This window comes from Antechinus flavipes, chromosome 4, assembly GCF_016432865.1.
Source record: "Antechinus flavipes isolate AdamAnt ecotype Samford, QLD, Australia chromosome 4, AdamAnt_v2, whole genome shotgun sequence".
NCBI lineage: Eukaryota > Metazoa > Chordata > Mammalia > Dasyuromorphia > Dasyuridae > Antechinus > Antechinus flavipes.
Window position 1 is genome coordinate 104,863,896 of NC_067401.1, and position 14,975 is coordinate 104,878,870.

General features: G+C 36.5%; 1 protein-coding gene across 2 annotated transcripts in view; it reads left to right on the forward strand.

Moving 5' to 3' along the window:
• The window catches only part of DCAF8 (DDB1 and CUL4 associated factor 8), a 49,480-nt gene that overhangs the window by 13,609 nt on the left and 20,896 nt on the right, over positions 1–14,975 (forward strand). For both annotated transcript variants that reach the window (XM_051993672.1, XM_051993673.1), the window contains exons 4-8: positions 1,575–1,654; positions 3,845–4,530; positions 5,353–5,493; positions 9,201–9,295; positions 14,577–14,687. In XM_051993672.1, coding sequence (XP_051849632.1) covers positions 1,606–1,654; positions 3,845–4,530; positions 5,353–5,493; positions 9,201–9,295; positions 14,577–14,687 — 1,082 coding nt within the window. In that variant the 5' untranslated portion in view covers positions 1,575–1,605. The remainder of the gene's footprint in view (positions 1–1,574; positions 1,655–3,844; positions 4,531–5,352; positions 5,494–9,200; positions 9,296–14,576; positions 14,688–14,975) is intronic.

Consider the following 14,975-nt stretch of genomic DNA (forward strand, 5'->3'; position numbering starts at 1 on the left):
GTTCAATTTTGCTTCTTTCAAAATGGGGTAGTCATTCTCTCCCTACTCTTTTTGGATTGATTTATCTGATGAAAGTAGCAGCAGAACTCTTAGAAAGGAGGAAAGATGCTATATAATATTGAATACAACTCTTGGGAGGGAAAAAAAAGCATGTCCTATGTCAAGTGTACAAAAATTCAAGGATGGAAGGGAGGGGAAGAAATCAGATCCCAGTGGATAGCATTCTCTGTGTATATTTTCTTCTGTGCTTCTAAGGATCAGCTTTCTTTTTTGCACTGCTTCAATAGACAGGCTGCAGATATCCTTCCTTTAAACTCAACATCAGTCTTGTCATTGTATACCTTTTCTCTCCTCAGCTATAAGGAATCTTTGGGCAGCTGTTTCTTGGAGGACATGTTGGGAAACTACTTAAAAGAATGGGGGTGGGGATAATGGTAAAAAAATGGGGCTGCTTCTAGGATGATTGTGATGGGAATGAAAGGGCTGTTGAAAGATCACAGGCCACTGTGCCTGGGGACGGGGATCAGGGTCATAATCACACTTTGTTTTTGTCCAATGCCTTTTGTGTAAGGCACTGAAAGGGCTTTTTTACAATTCTGTTCTGAACATGTAGTATTCTCTGCTTTTTATGGATCTTTTGGGAGTTGGGAGTGAGGCCCTGAGAACAAGAAGATTATGTCTAGAGTTGCAGTGGTATAAAAGAAAAAAAAAAAATCCAGGTGTCTTTGACCCCTAGGTAGACCAAAATTGGGCATTGTAGTGTTGATAAAAAGTTTATAATTGCTGTCATACAAAATAGACTAAGAAAAAGGGAATAGAGAAATTTATAGAAATGTTGGCCATTGTTATTTAAAAACAAAACAAAACACTTTTTTTTCTTTATACTTCATTGCTTTATTAAATCCCCAGAGACATGGTTGTCCTTTCAGACTTTGATCTGGAAGTCAGGAGCTCTGAAGTTCTAATTCCAGCTCTGATCCTCCTTTTACCTAGTCTCCATTACTTATCATCTGATAGCTTATGCTTGTAATGGGCTAGGAATCAGACATTTGTGTAGAATATAAAAACTCAGGCTTCTACTGAAGAACCTTCATGTATAAATGAGTTTCTGAATCTAACTTGACTCTCATGTAATGCGAATATGAGCATTTTACCCAGTCTTGTGATTATGTTTGATGAGTATTTATAAAAAGTGATTCTTAGAGTCTAGAGGGAAATGTACAAGCCAGCATTTTTCATTAACTTAGGACTCTCTGTTGACACTACCTGTCATTTGCTATTTGTCCATCATTCCAGATTCTATTTCAGTTTTCTTTTCCCTCATTTCAAAGACATGAGCAGTTACTCAGTGAGCAAGGTAAAGAAATGGTGGTTAGCCCCACCAAAGCTCTGTCCCTTTTCTGGGTTTAGACCAAAAAAGTCTCGGCTGTATATTTTGTCTGAGAAGCCTTGTTAAGTACACAAATACACACAAAAAATCTTTTTCTAAATATAACAAAGATTGTTTTATCTCCTTGATTCTCTTTTGTCCTCCCTAGGATTGTTTCCTAATTGTTGCATTTTCTTCTCCTAAGTCCAGGCTGGCTACAACAAACACAACTCAAGATGTCTGGTAAAGGGAGCAGCACAGATGGCAAAACAGACCTTGCGAATGGTAAGGTACCAAAGAGGAAGGAAAGTATTCCTTGCTATCACCAGGGCTTTGTGGACAATTACTGGAAAAACTTAAATTCTCTCTAGACATGTCTTTATTTTGCTTGAGTAGCAGAGTATAGATCACTTTTTCCTTAGAATTGACCTTAAGTTGTTTTGAATACAGGAAATATCCTTCAAGAACTTTACTTTCTATTTACTCTTCAACTCAGTATCTCAAAGAACTTATTTCTGAACTGAAAAGTTAAGGAAAGTATAACTTAGATGATCAAGTTAAATGATAGAACATTGGTTCAATGATGGGAACTAGGGGATCTTTGTTAGGAGATTGGGGATTACTTGAGACACTGAGAAATTCTTTTTCATTCCAGAACACATACCACACAGTGATATTAAATGGAGATAAAGTTACAAATATAGGCAATGGAAACAAAATTTATTTTTTCAAGGTCAGTGCCACCAGTTTGTAAAGCATTGGGTACCAGGCAAAGTTGAAAGCAGAACACCATGGAGTTCTAAAACCTGTGACACTCTTAAGTCTGTACCCTATAGATGAATTGGTCTAATAAACTTGTCTATAGAAAGCTTTAAATAGAGGAAACAGAGATTCCCACTTTTTTAAGCTGGAGTTAATTTTGGTGCTACTTCTTTTCCTTTCACTCATTTTTCTGCTTCCATTTGACTTTTATAAGAGAAGATAGGTGAGATTTTCCAACTAGACTCAAATATTGTAGGATTAAGGTTGCAGAGAAGTTTGAAGGTGTAGTACATTATGACAGTGGATTAATGTTGAGTTGTTAGATTGTTGAGAACTTCAGTGAGGAGATGCTGGATCTGAATTTTTATTAATCATTACTTATAGGATGCAAAAAGTTTTGGGTTTTGTTTTGTTTTTGATCTTCTGTGTTCATAAACCTGTTAGGGGATATTCTTGTCCACTTCTACCACTGGCCCCATTTACCATAGAAGGGAACCAAATTGTTAACTACAGAGCACACTGAACCCTTTTTTGCTCTATCTTATAGTCCAAATCCCTTAAGACATTATTAGTAAAGTAGGATCTCACACCAGATTGAAGTTCTTATTCCAGATTGGGAGGTTGTTCTGAAGAACATTGCCATTCTTGGCAATTTTTGATTATGGTTATGTGATTCTTGGGGCAAGACCCAGAACCAAATGAACAGGCTATGAACTTATGCATGGAACTTTTTTCCTGCCTTCAGGGATGAATTTAAGCCCATTCCTGTCCTTATCTGTTTTCCTCTCTGTTTTCTTCCCATCTGTATCTTAGATTAGAAATTATAGCAATATTGCTATTTTGTATACTATTCAAGTAACTGATTGGAATAAGATGGGAATCATGCAGTATCTATTTCCAAGAAATTTGTTCTACTAAGGTGATCCAAGTATTTCACCATATTCCACAGGCAGTCTTAAACTATAGTGATCTAAGAAAAATACAAGTACTAACAGAACGAGAGAACGCCTATTTTCCCTACTCCTCTTTATTGCTTACTCCTATATTATGCCTATGTAAGTCAAATTACTTATTGAGTTTTCTTTCAGTGTTAAATAGGGGTGATGGTGGACAAGAAATAAATAGGGAAATACAGGAAATAGAAGGTGATGGTGGTTTCCTTAATTAGGAACTAACACTGTTCAGAAGTCAGGAGACTTCAATTGAGATCTTTTCTTCCCTTGCCTAAAAGGAATGATTAAACTAGGTCTTGTCAAAGAGACTGAATAGGAGGCAAATATTGTTTTTTTTAATTAGTGAAGTGCCAGGTAGAACTAATCAATACCTGTGTAGTAGGGCCTTGAGGAAAGGTGCCAAATACTTCCCGGGATTTTTGGCTAGCCTACTATGCTTCTCTGTTCCAGTGCTTATGGACTGAGCCCAGCTGTGAGGCACATAGGGTTGGGTTCAGACTTGGCATATCTGAGCTCAGGTGCAGTTTCCATCACTTATTCTTTCTTGAGCTCTCCATTTAACCTCTTCAGACCAAGTAGTCCTGATGAAATTCACACCAGCCTCACAGGTTTGAAGTCTTTCTTTAGGAAATTGTTGTTCTTAAGCTCATGGGCTGAGAGTGGCAGCTAGATGTCTGAGCTCTTTGTTACTTAGCATTTCCTGAAGTGAAGCTATGGCCCCTTCCATGATACCTTTTCTGCTCCTCCCTCTCTCACCTAGGAAGCTTATCCAGCAGTCCAGAGGAAATGTCTGGGACAGAAGAGGGGAGAGAAACATCCTCAGGCATCGAAGTCGAGGCTTCAGACCTAAGCCTGAGCCTAACTGGGGATGATGGGGGTGGCCCCAATCGCACCAGCACAGAAAGCCGAGGCACAGACACAGAGAGCTCAGGGGAGGACAAGGACTCTGATAGCATGGAAGATACTGGCCACTACTCCATTAATGATGAAAACCGAGTACATGACCGCTCAGAGGAGGAGGAAGAGGAGGAAGAAGAAGAGGAGGAAGAAGAGGAGCAGCAGCCCCGGCGCCGGGTTCAGCGCAAACGGGCCAATCGTGAACAGGACTCATCAGATGATGAACGAGCTCTTGAGGACTGGGTGGCTTCAGAGACATCAGCTTTGCCCCGGCCCCGCTGGCAGGCCCTCCCAGCCCTGAGAGAGAGGGAGCTGGGCTCAAGTGCTCGTTTTGTGTATGAAGCTTGTGGAGCAAGAGTCTTTGTGCAGCGATTCCGCCTGCAGCATGGGCTTGAGGGCCATACTGGTTGTGTCAACACTCTGCACTTTAATCAGCGTGGCACCTGGCTGGCCAGTGGCAGTGATGACCTCAAGGTGGTGGTGTGGGATTGGGTTCGGAGGCGACCTGTATTGGACTTTGAGAGTGGTCACAAAAGCAATGTCTTCCAGGTGAGTCGAGAACATTATGAAACAAGCATAAGAGAAAGTGTGTAATTGTCCAGGTCAGTTGGAAATGAAAGCCACAGTTTTCACTTATCTTCCTGTTTGTAGTGGGGTTTAGAATTAGGACTTCCTGGGTCCTGCATCAGTCTCTATGGTAAGATGAAGATAATTCTAATCCAGCAGAAGTTTTGGAATTCCCTTGTGCTAGCTAGAGTGACTTTGTGAGGAAACTCCCCTCTCTTTGTTCTTTAAAGAATGGGAAACCTCATATATAGAGTGCTTGGAATTCATAAGGAACATATTAGATCTCCAGGATAATTTACCCCCAAATACGTGAGTGATGTTTACTGTCTCCCAAGCATTATCTTCCTTACCTAATTACACTTTTTTCCTTGGAAACTTGTTTCATTTATTTCTAGAATCAAGAAAAGGATTTAGGTTTTTCCTCTTTTCCTCTTGTATTTCTTAACTCTCTCACTCTGTATTTTCTCCTTTATTCCTCCCATAGTTCTTTAGTTCCTCAGTTTCTTTTTATTATTATATAATTATTATATAATAATCTAGCATCCTGGAATAGATGATTTATTCACTTCTTATGTTTAAATGAAGACCCCTTCCCATTTTCCCATGTTTTTATCCTTCTAAATTATAATAAGAAGTAATCTTGTAAAAGCTAGCAGTATGAAGAGGAGAGTTTAGCTTTCACTCTCTAGGTAGGTGCAACTCATTTATGTACAATAAAAAAGTCTACTTAGGACCATTGTCATGACCCCACCCTAATAAATCTTGATTTCCTTTTTGTTTCTTTTTCTGTCCTACATAATGTAGGCCAAGTTCCTTCCCAACAGTGGTGACTCAACTCTTGCCATGTGTGCCCGTGATGGGCAGGTGCGGGTAGCAGAGCTGTCCGCCACACAATGTTGCAAGAACACCAAGCGTGTTGCCCAACACAAGGGAGCTTCTCATAAGGTGATCTTTTTATTATTATTATTATTATTATTATTATTATTTTTATTATAGCTTTTTATCTACAAGTTATATACATGGGTAATTTTACAGCATTGACAATTGCCAAATCTTTTGTTCCAATTTTTCCCCTCCTACTGGCGAGACTTATATGAACTGATGCTAAGTGAAATGAGCAGAACCAGAAGATCATTATATACTTCAACAATGATAATGTATTCTGATGGAAGTGGATCTCTTCGATAAAGAGATCTAATTCAGTTTCAATTGATCAAGGATGGACAGAAGCAGCTACACCCAAAGAAAGAACACTGGGAAATGAATATAAACTGCTTGCATTTTTGTTTTTCTTCCCGGGTTATTTATACCTTCTGAATCTAATTCTCCCTGTGCAACAAGAGAACTGTTCGGTTCTGCACACATATATTGTATCTAGGATATGCTGTGACATATTGAACATGTATAGGACTGCTTGCCATCTGGGGGAGGGGGTGGAAGGAGGGAGGGGAAAAATCGGAACAGAAGTGAGTGCAAGGGATAATGTTGTAAAAAATTACCCTGGCATGAGTTCTGTCCATAAAAAGTTATTTAAAAAAAACAAACAATTTCTCCCCTCTTTCCCCCCATCCCCTCCCCCAGATGGCAGGTTGACCAATATATATTAAAAATGTTAAAGTATAAATTAAATACAAGTATACATGTCCAAACAGTTATTTTGCTGTACAAAAAGAATTGTACTTTGAAATAGTATACTATTAGCCTGTGAAGGAAATAAAAAATGCAAGCGGACAAAAATAGAAGGATTGGGAATTCTATGTAATGGTTCATAGTAGTCTCCCAAAGTTCTTTTGTTGGTGTAGCTGGTTCAATTCATTACTGCTCTATTGGAACTGATTTGATCCATGTCCATCAGAATTGATCATCATATAGTATTGTTGTTGAAGTATATAATGATCTCCTGTTCCTGCTAATTTTACTCAGCATCAGTTCATGTAAGCTCCAGGCCTTTCTGAAATCATCCTGCTGGTCATTTCTTACCGAACAATAATATTCCATAATATCATATATAAGGTAATCTTTTAATCCTTCACAGTCTTTACATTTCTTAATAATAATTTTATCCTTCAGAAGTTGGAGGAAATTTTGAGAAATTCTGTTTTAAAGCTGATCCTTCCCAAGAAGGAAGAGCTAATTGCTAGGGGGTAGAAATGATGGTAACTTTTTGTGAAGTGATCTTTTGTGATAGGAGAAGAAAGCTAGGAATATCCTGGTGTTCATTTTATATTTTTGGTGAGCAAGTTTCAAAGAGTTGAAAGGAAAAAAGACGGAATTCCATGAACTAAAATTTTACAGTCATGCTAAGAAGATGGGAAACATTGAAGAATAAAATTCTAGTGATACTCAGGAGGAGAAAAATGAGTGTTGTTTAAAGATACTGCTATGGATGCAAAAGGAATTCATCAGCCAATTTATAATTTTGGAAGCCATTTACCAAGGATGGGAAACAAGAACAGAAGAAAAATTGCATGTTGAATACAAAAACATGGTGTGGTCATGTGAAAATTAAGTCAAAAGAGTTAAAACTCAAAGAGTGAATGCTTTCCTGATGAGGAAAAGAAAAGGCCAACAAAAAGGCTAAAAACTATATTGGGGGAAAAGGAGAATTAAAGAAATGAATTGAAACGGGCAAATTTTCCTGATTTTCAAAAATGTCTAAACTATACCTTAGTGATTCCTGGCAGAATTGTACTATGTGTTTTTACCCTTTAATAATATAAAAAGATAGTGAGCACTTAGGAAAAAAAAATAAAAGATGATCACAAAGAGCCAACATGGCATCAACACGAATAGGTCATCCCAAAATAGCAGCTCATTTCCTAACACTAGGTTGTTAGCCTGGTACATCAGGGCAATACTATAAATATAATTTACCTAGATTTTAGTAAAACATTTGACAAAGTCATACATTTCTTTTAGAAAAGATGTACAGAGTGGGTTTGATGATAATATAATTAGGTTGATTCAAGATTAGTTGAATGTCTGATACCCAAGGGAAGTTATTAATGGTCTGTGTCATTTTAGAAAGAAGTATGCAGTAAAAACAAGAAACCTTGTCTCTATGCTGTGCAAAATTTTTAACAAATACTTGGCTAAAGGCATAGATGGCATATTTTTCAGGACACAAAGCTGGGAGAGATAGCTGACACAAGGCTTAAAGATTTTGAAGGGCTAAAATATTGGGCTTATCCAAATAAGATTAAATAGTATTAGGGTAAATTACAATCTTATCAAAATTTAAAAATTTAACTTTGCAAGAATAAGATTGGGGAGTAATGGCTACATAACAGTTCATCTGAAAAAGACTGAACCTCGAGTGAAAGCTCTGTGTGAATAAGCAGCATGATGTAGCAACTGCAAAAACCCCAACCACTCTATTTTAAGAGAGGCATAACTTCTAGGGATTAAGGAAGTTAAGAGTCTCTCCCTCTCTTCCTTGATTACACACCAAATTGCAGAGGCAAATTTAAGCTTGTTGCAAAGGAAAACTTCCTAACAAAAATATCCCAAAAATGGATGGATTGCTGTGAGAAGTAAGCAGGTTGCATCTTGATAGAGGTCTCCCAACCAAGACTGGAAGATCACTTTTCAGGAATAATGGTCAGGATTTTTGCTTAATTCTAATTAGGACTACATGACTGCCAAAAGATCCCTTTCAACTCTAAAATTTGGTGACCCTTCCTTAACTCTTGATAACTCAGTTAAGTCCCTTTTCCAAACTGCTTATTTTCCTTTTGCCATACAAAGCAAAACTAAGTATCAGTCCTAAGTTTTGTAAGCTAAGAGGAGAAAATCAGGGAATTACTTATTTTTATGGAAAGAAAAGCTCTTCCAAAAGCAGAGGGTTTTGCTTGTGTATCATATGAATGATTATGCTTGACCCCCATGCTGAATTATCTATCTATGGGGTTTCCCACACTTTCCATTCCCTTCAATTTTTCTGAATATCTTAATAGCACTGTGACATAAGCTGACTTATCACATGTGAGAGTTCTACTTCTGCTCACAGCTTATAAATAAGCACTGTGTTTTTAGGAGCCATATTTAAAGCAGGGAATGTAGGCCAGACAGTCATGGCAAGATCATGGTAATGACCATTGCTTCCCCATCCTAAGTCAAGGACAATGATCATCTCAGTCATCCCCAACTTTCTCACCAAAACTCTTGAGTACTTGGCTGTTGATCAAGAGATCTCTTTAGACATTATTGCTCTAACAAGTGGTATGATAGATTAGGAAATTAGAAATGCCTACTCTCTATCCTCATTCCTGATTGCCTGAACTTTGCAAAAATTGAAGAAAATAAATCTCATCCTTATCTTTCTTTCTCCATTCCCACCCTTACTCCGTTTGAATTGATTTTATTTGAGAAAGGGTCATGGAAGCCAATGTTGATTTTCTTAATTCTCAGACCATTCATGTACTTGTACTCTTTTAGGTCAAGTAAGTTACTCGTCCCTCTATATATTAAAAAAAAAAAAAATCAGCCATCTGACACAAAGGAAGGAAGAAGGGGATTAAATTATCTCTTTAGCAAGTAGATATTTCTTGTTTTATGACATTTTGTGTTATTCATTCCAGCCTAGAAATGTATTACATGAACCTCTGACTTTGATCTTTATATGGACATCACCTTTCTTTTGTCTTCCATAGTTGGCCCTGGAGCCAGACTCTCCTTGTACTTTCCTATCTGCTGGTGAAGATGCAGTTGTCTTCACCATTGACCTCCGGCAAGACCGACCAGCATCGTAAGTATCCCTGACCATTCTCATTATCTGAGAATTGTGGTGTAGTCAAGAGTTCTCTGTTCAGCTTGAATTTGCATTCAATACTAGATATCAACAATAGGTAGGATTTTCCTCTGTGCATTATACATACAGCCTGTGGGTTATTTGTATATATAGTTTCTCCTTTTAATTATTATGTTTTCTTTAACTCCTACTTGTTTTTGTTGTTTTCCTTCTTAGCAAGAAACAAGGACTTTTGAAACATCTTTTAGTATAGAAAAGAAAAGAAGGTCCCATAGTGATTTCCTACTGTCATATGAATCAGAACCTTACACTGTTTTAAAATTTTCCATCAGGACTTAATGAAGTTCACACTGTTTTCTATATTCCCATGCTTTCCTGATGGCAAACTTGTTAAAGCCCCTTCTATACATTTGTTCCTTAGAAAGGGAGAAGGAGCCAGTGACGACTCCTTATCTTATCTTATCTATGAGTTTAAACTTCTTGGTGCTCTTCAAGTTTTCATTCACTTGAACCTACTGTATTGGGTATACCCTACCTCCTGGAAGTTTATAGAAAGGTAAAGAAAGCATAAACCAATAATATAATATTTTTATTATACAATGGTATATTGTATAATAGAATAATATAAAATAGCACAGCTTATTTTTACATATAAATTTGAGTTTGAATCAATTCTTATCCTATCATGTTTATCTTTAATAAAGAACTGATATACATTAAAAAAAATTTTTTATATTAATATTATAACTTTATTTATAAGATACATGCATGGGTAATTTTTCAGCATTGACAATTGCAAAACCTTTTGTTTCAATTTTCCCCCTCCTTCCACCCACCCTCTCCCCCAGATGGCAGATAGATCACTACATATTAAATATGTTAAAGTATACCTACATTTATTTTTTAAAAGGAGTGTTAGTTTTGTTTCATTAAGAATATTGTTGCAGAATTCTGGGATCACAAGAGAATGTTTCTAGAGTTTAGGTATAATAATGCTATCTTTCAATCTGAGAATTGAAGCATATGGGATTTCAAGAGTTGCTTAAATGATAAAAAGGACGCAAATGTATTGGGCTCTTAATAAGGGAAGTTCATTTTAGAGATGTGGTATAGCCTGATAGAAGGCTGCAGGTTGAAGGCCTTTAACAAATTGGCCACAGGGGAAAAGAAGGGTGAGAATATTAAAAAAAAAAAAAAAGTGTGAACTTTAAGTCCTAATGGAAAGCTTTAAAGTTGGTTAGCTTTTGATTCATAGAACAGTGGGGAAACCACTGTAGGACCACAAGAAATGGGAGAGACTGTGAGAGAAATCTTTAGAGAAAATGGTTTTAGCAGTATTGAAAAATATAAAATGAAATGCTTAGGGCAGAAAACTTAGTTAAGAACTCACCCAGGATATATATTAAATCCTGTGGTAAAAGGAATAGATATTAAAGAGTGACTAATTATAGGAAATATTAAAAAAAAAAACAGCAAGATTTAGAAGTAGACCTGTGATATGAGCTATGCAGTGTAATGATGTATAGGAACTTGGATTTAGGGAAACTTAGGGTTAGATTCATTTTATAAATGAGAAAACTGAAGCACTGAAAATCAGTCAGCAAACATTGATTAAGTGCTTATTACTATGTTTCAGATACTCTGCTAAGCAATGAGGATAAAAAGAAAGGTAAAAAACAGTCCCCCTGAAGAAACATTCTATCATAGAGGAGATAATATGCAAACAACTATGTGCAAATAAAATATATACCAGATAATTTATAGATAATCAGTAGAGGAATTGCAAAAGGTAGGATTTTAGATGGTACTTGAAGGAAGCTAGGAAGGCTAGGAGATGGAGATGAGAAAATAGAGAATTCCAGACATGGTGGGAAAAAAGGCAAAAATGCTCAATCAGGATATGGTGTGCCTTATTCAAGGAATAGCCAGAAGGCCACAGTAATTCAGTGTTGAATTACTTGTTGTCACCTAGCAAGAATAAGAACTGAAATCTTGTAATTCCTATTTTGAGGGATTTTTTTTTCCTTCTACCCTATCCTTTGATCTCAATAATGCTTTTACTATTCTGTGGACAATTGAATCTCATCAAATGTATTCATAGGTGGAGGAATACTCATTATTATACTTAAGAGTATAAAGATTCCTTGTTGGTTTGAAGGGTTGAAGAAATATTGTTAGTTAATAACTAACTAATGAGAAAACTGGATATAAAGAAGAGTTAGGGAGGGATGATGAACCACTCTTATTTTGACCTTATGTAGTTAGGTGGTAACATAGTATCCATTTAGGTTAAAGACAATATTGTGTGGTTTTGGCACAAGGGGAAAAGTTCGAGGAATTTATTGCATATAGGAAGGAGATGCTTGAATCTCTGGTAGTGAGATTATCAAGAATTCTTTAATAAAGAGATTAAAAAGTAGCCTATTCCTATCGCTAAAGAAATTTAGTTTGGTATGGATTGTCCATAAAAATACTCCCTATGTTTTTGTCTTCTCTTTCTGCTGAACCATATTCTTGACATTATATGACAGGCTGAATTTATTTTTACTCATGCTTATGGATCATTCCATAAGTTTACAAAGTGTTGCAGACATACTTAGGTATTTAAATGTATTCTTCATTTGAGCCTCACAATACCACTTATTAGAAGTATTAAATATTATCCATACTTTACACATAAGGAAACAGGCTTGGAAAGATTATTAAGTTGGACTCTAATTCAATTCTTCTTGACTCCCAATTCCACTTTGTTACTCTCTGATACCCAGATTAATAATTTTTAAAGTAGCTTCAGAGGGCTCAAAGCACTTAGTACATATGGTTAGTGTACTTAAATCTTATATTGACCTTCAAGAGGAGGAAAAATTATTCTGTTTGAATGGTGAAAAAATAGGTATAGAGAGTGTTAACTTGTTGGTGATCAAGTGATCATTCAGTAATAGGTATAGAGAGTGTTAACTTGTTGGTGATCAAGTGATCATTCAGTAATATAGCACAGACTCTAACCTAATTATCCATATTCTTCATTTTACCATCAGTAAGTAGCATGGGTTAATAGGCAACTTTTTTGTGGATTTTAGTTTCCCAGGTAGCTTGATTCCATATGAACAGACAAAAAAAGACCTCTGACACTATGAAAAAACAGTACCATTTTCCCCAAAAAGTTGTTTTCTGTGAATCCCAAACTCTAATCAGGACCAGCATTCTCTACAATAGTATCTTTTTCTAACTCACTTTATAAGCTATAAAGGCTTTGAATAAAACAAAGTCTCCTAAATAGTTTTTTATTTTTATTTATATATTTTTATTTTATAATAACTTTATATTGACAGAATCCATGCCAGGGTAATTTTTTTACAGCATTATCCCTTGCACTCGCTTCTGTTCCGATTTTTCCCCTCCCTCCCTCCACCTCCTCCCCTAGATGGCAAGCAGTCCTATATATGTTAGATATGTTGCAGTATCCTAAATTGTTTTTAAAAAGATCCAGACTAGGTGGCTCTGACCATCCAGAAGAGATACCAAAATAGCATCCTGGCAAAGAAACCAGTTGTCAAGGTTGTGTTATATCTTTTGCTTTCCATGACACCAGAAATAAGTAAAGTTAGGATTAAAAACGAAAAAACAGCATCCTCCTCTGCAGTTTGATTTTTTAACTTGTTTTTTTTAATCAAAGAATACTTTGATATTCTCCTGCAGGTTAGCAATAATACCTTTTTAACTGGTTGTAGAGCTATAAAATCTGGAATATCAATGCCAAAAATGTAGATACTCCCCAGACCGCTCAAGTCTTTGCTTAAGTTGTTAGAACAAATCATGGAGGGGCAGCTAGATGGCACAGTGGATAGAGTTTAGGCCCTGAAGTCAGGAGAACCTGAGTTCAAATCCGGCCTCAGACACTTAATACTTCCTAGCTGTGTGACCCTGGGCAAGTCACTTAACCCCAAATGCTCCAGCTCCCCACCCCCCAAAAAAAAATATGGAAACTTAACTCTCTAGAGTCTTGAGTCTATTAGTTAATATTATATAGAAGCATACATATATATATATATGTATATATGTATATTGAATCCTAGGTTTTGAACTTACACACAGTTTTAGAATGAGAATGTTTTAGCAATGCAGGAGACTATGTTAGATAAAACCTTAGGTGCTGTCATTTGTTGGTGACCATAGGTAGCCCACTTAACCCTTATTGAGCCTCCATTTTAGCTTTCATTGTTTACTCACTATCTGAACACTGATTCAGCATAATAACCTGAGTGGGTAAGAATTAAATCTGACAGTGGTAAAAAAAAAGGATCATTATATTCACTATATATACATGCAGTCTCACTAAGTTGCTAAAGCCATTGAACCTATAACTTACCCACCTAGTCCTCAGGTTTGATGTTATCTATTTATGACTAATTTTCGTCTGTCCTTTTTGTTCATTTTATTCTGATTATATACCTCTATAAAATGTTGCAGGAAGAGGGACATGATTTAGCCAGCAATGAGATTTCTGGTCCAGGATGACAGGGAGTTTGGCCCCAAGCCTTTCCACTCCCTCAGAGACAGCCTCTCCTGTGATATAGTCAGAAGAATGTCTAGGACTGATTTGTCAGTCTTGCAAACCACAAACAAATCACAGTTTTGATTGATTCTAAAGGTTTGTTAAGGATGCTGTTTTCCCTTCAATTATATTCCTTTTGCTAGAAAACAATATTAGGACTTGTTATTTTTTGACAATCACTTATAAATCTGGCCAAAGTGACACTTGTCTGAAAACTATAATTGAAGTGACTAGAAGATTGGTTTCAGCCTTCTGTCTACAATTTTTACTCTCTAAGGAATTGTAGAGAACTATTTGTAAGTAAAGGCCTGAGAGATCTTGAATGAGAGTGCTATTATCTGTGTAATATCACAAATCAATGTTTTGAAATGATGTTTTGTTGATTGAGTTCTTTGGTTCCTGTGCAAAGAGGTCATGGAATGACTAAGGTGGCAGTTGTCTTCAGAATGTGCTAGCTCAAAAAACATTCCAGAAAATGATTTAATTGTACATTACTTAAAGAATTTATTAGGTATTTTTTAAATTTCTGAAGTAATACTTGGTAAATGTATGTGGTTTTTTTTTTAAAACTTTGGAACAAGAAAAGCTGTTTTCTCTCTTTCCAAATGAGAATCTGTTTGGTTTCTTGTCAGCCCTGTCTGCGCCTCTCTCCCTGCTCTCACTTGCCGTGACCATCTGGACCCTTTGGGGAATGTAACTGTGTATGCTCTTCTACTCTTAAAGGAAACTGGTGGTGACGAAGGAGAAGGAGAAGAAAGTTGGGCTATATACAATCTACGTGAACCCCGCCAACACTCACCAATTTGCAGTGGGTGGGCGAGATCAATTTGTGAGGTGAGTCTCTATTTCTGGGAAGCCCTAGAGAGAGTAGTAGCATAGCAAAAGAGGCCAAGAGGCAAGTGCTTGGTGTTACTTTTAATTCCTGAAAGGCTTTGTCCTTTTAGGAATTTAGTATTTTCATAATGTATTTCTGTAAGGAAAGAACTAGCGTAGACAATATCTTAGATTATAATATGAAAATAATAAAAACTTAGAGTTTCAAGATTGCACAACTTATGATTTAAGGTTCTAGACAAAGCCTTTCTCAGAATATTCTTCCAACTGTAAATAAAGACTGAAATG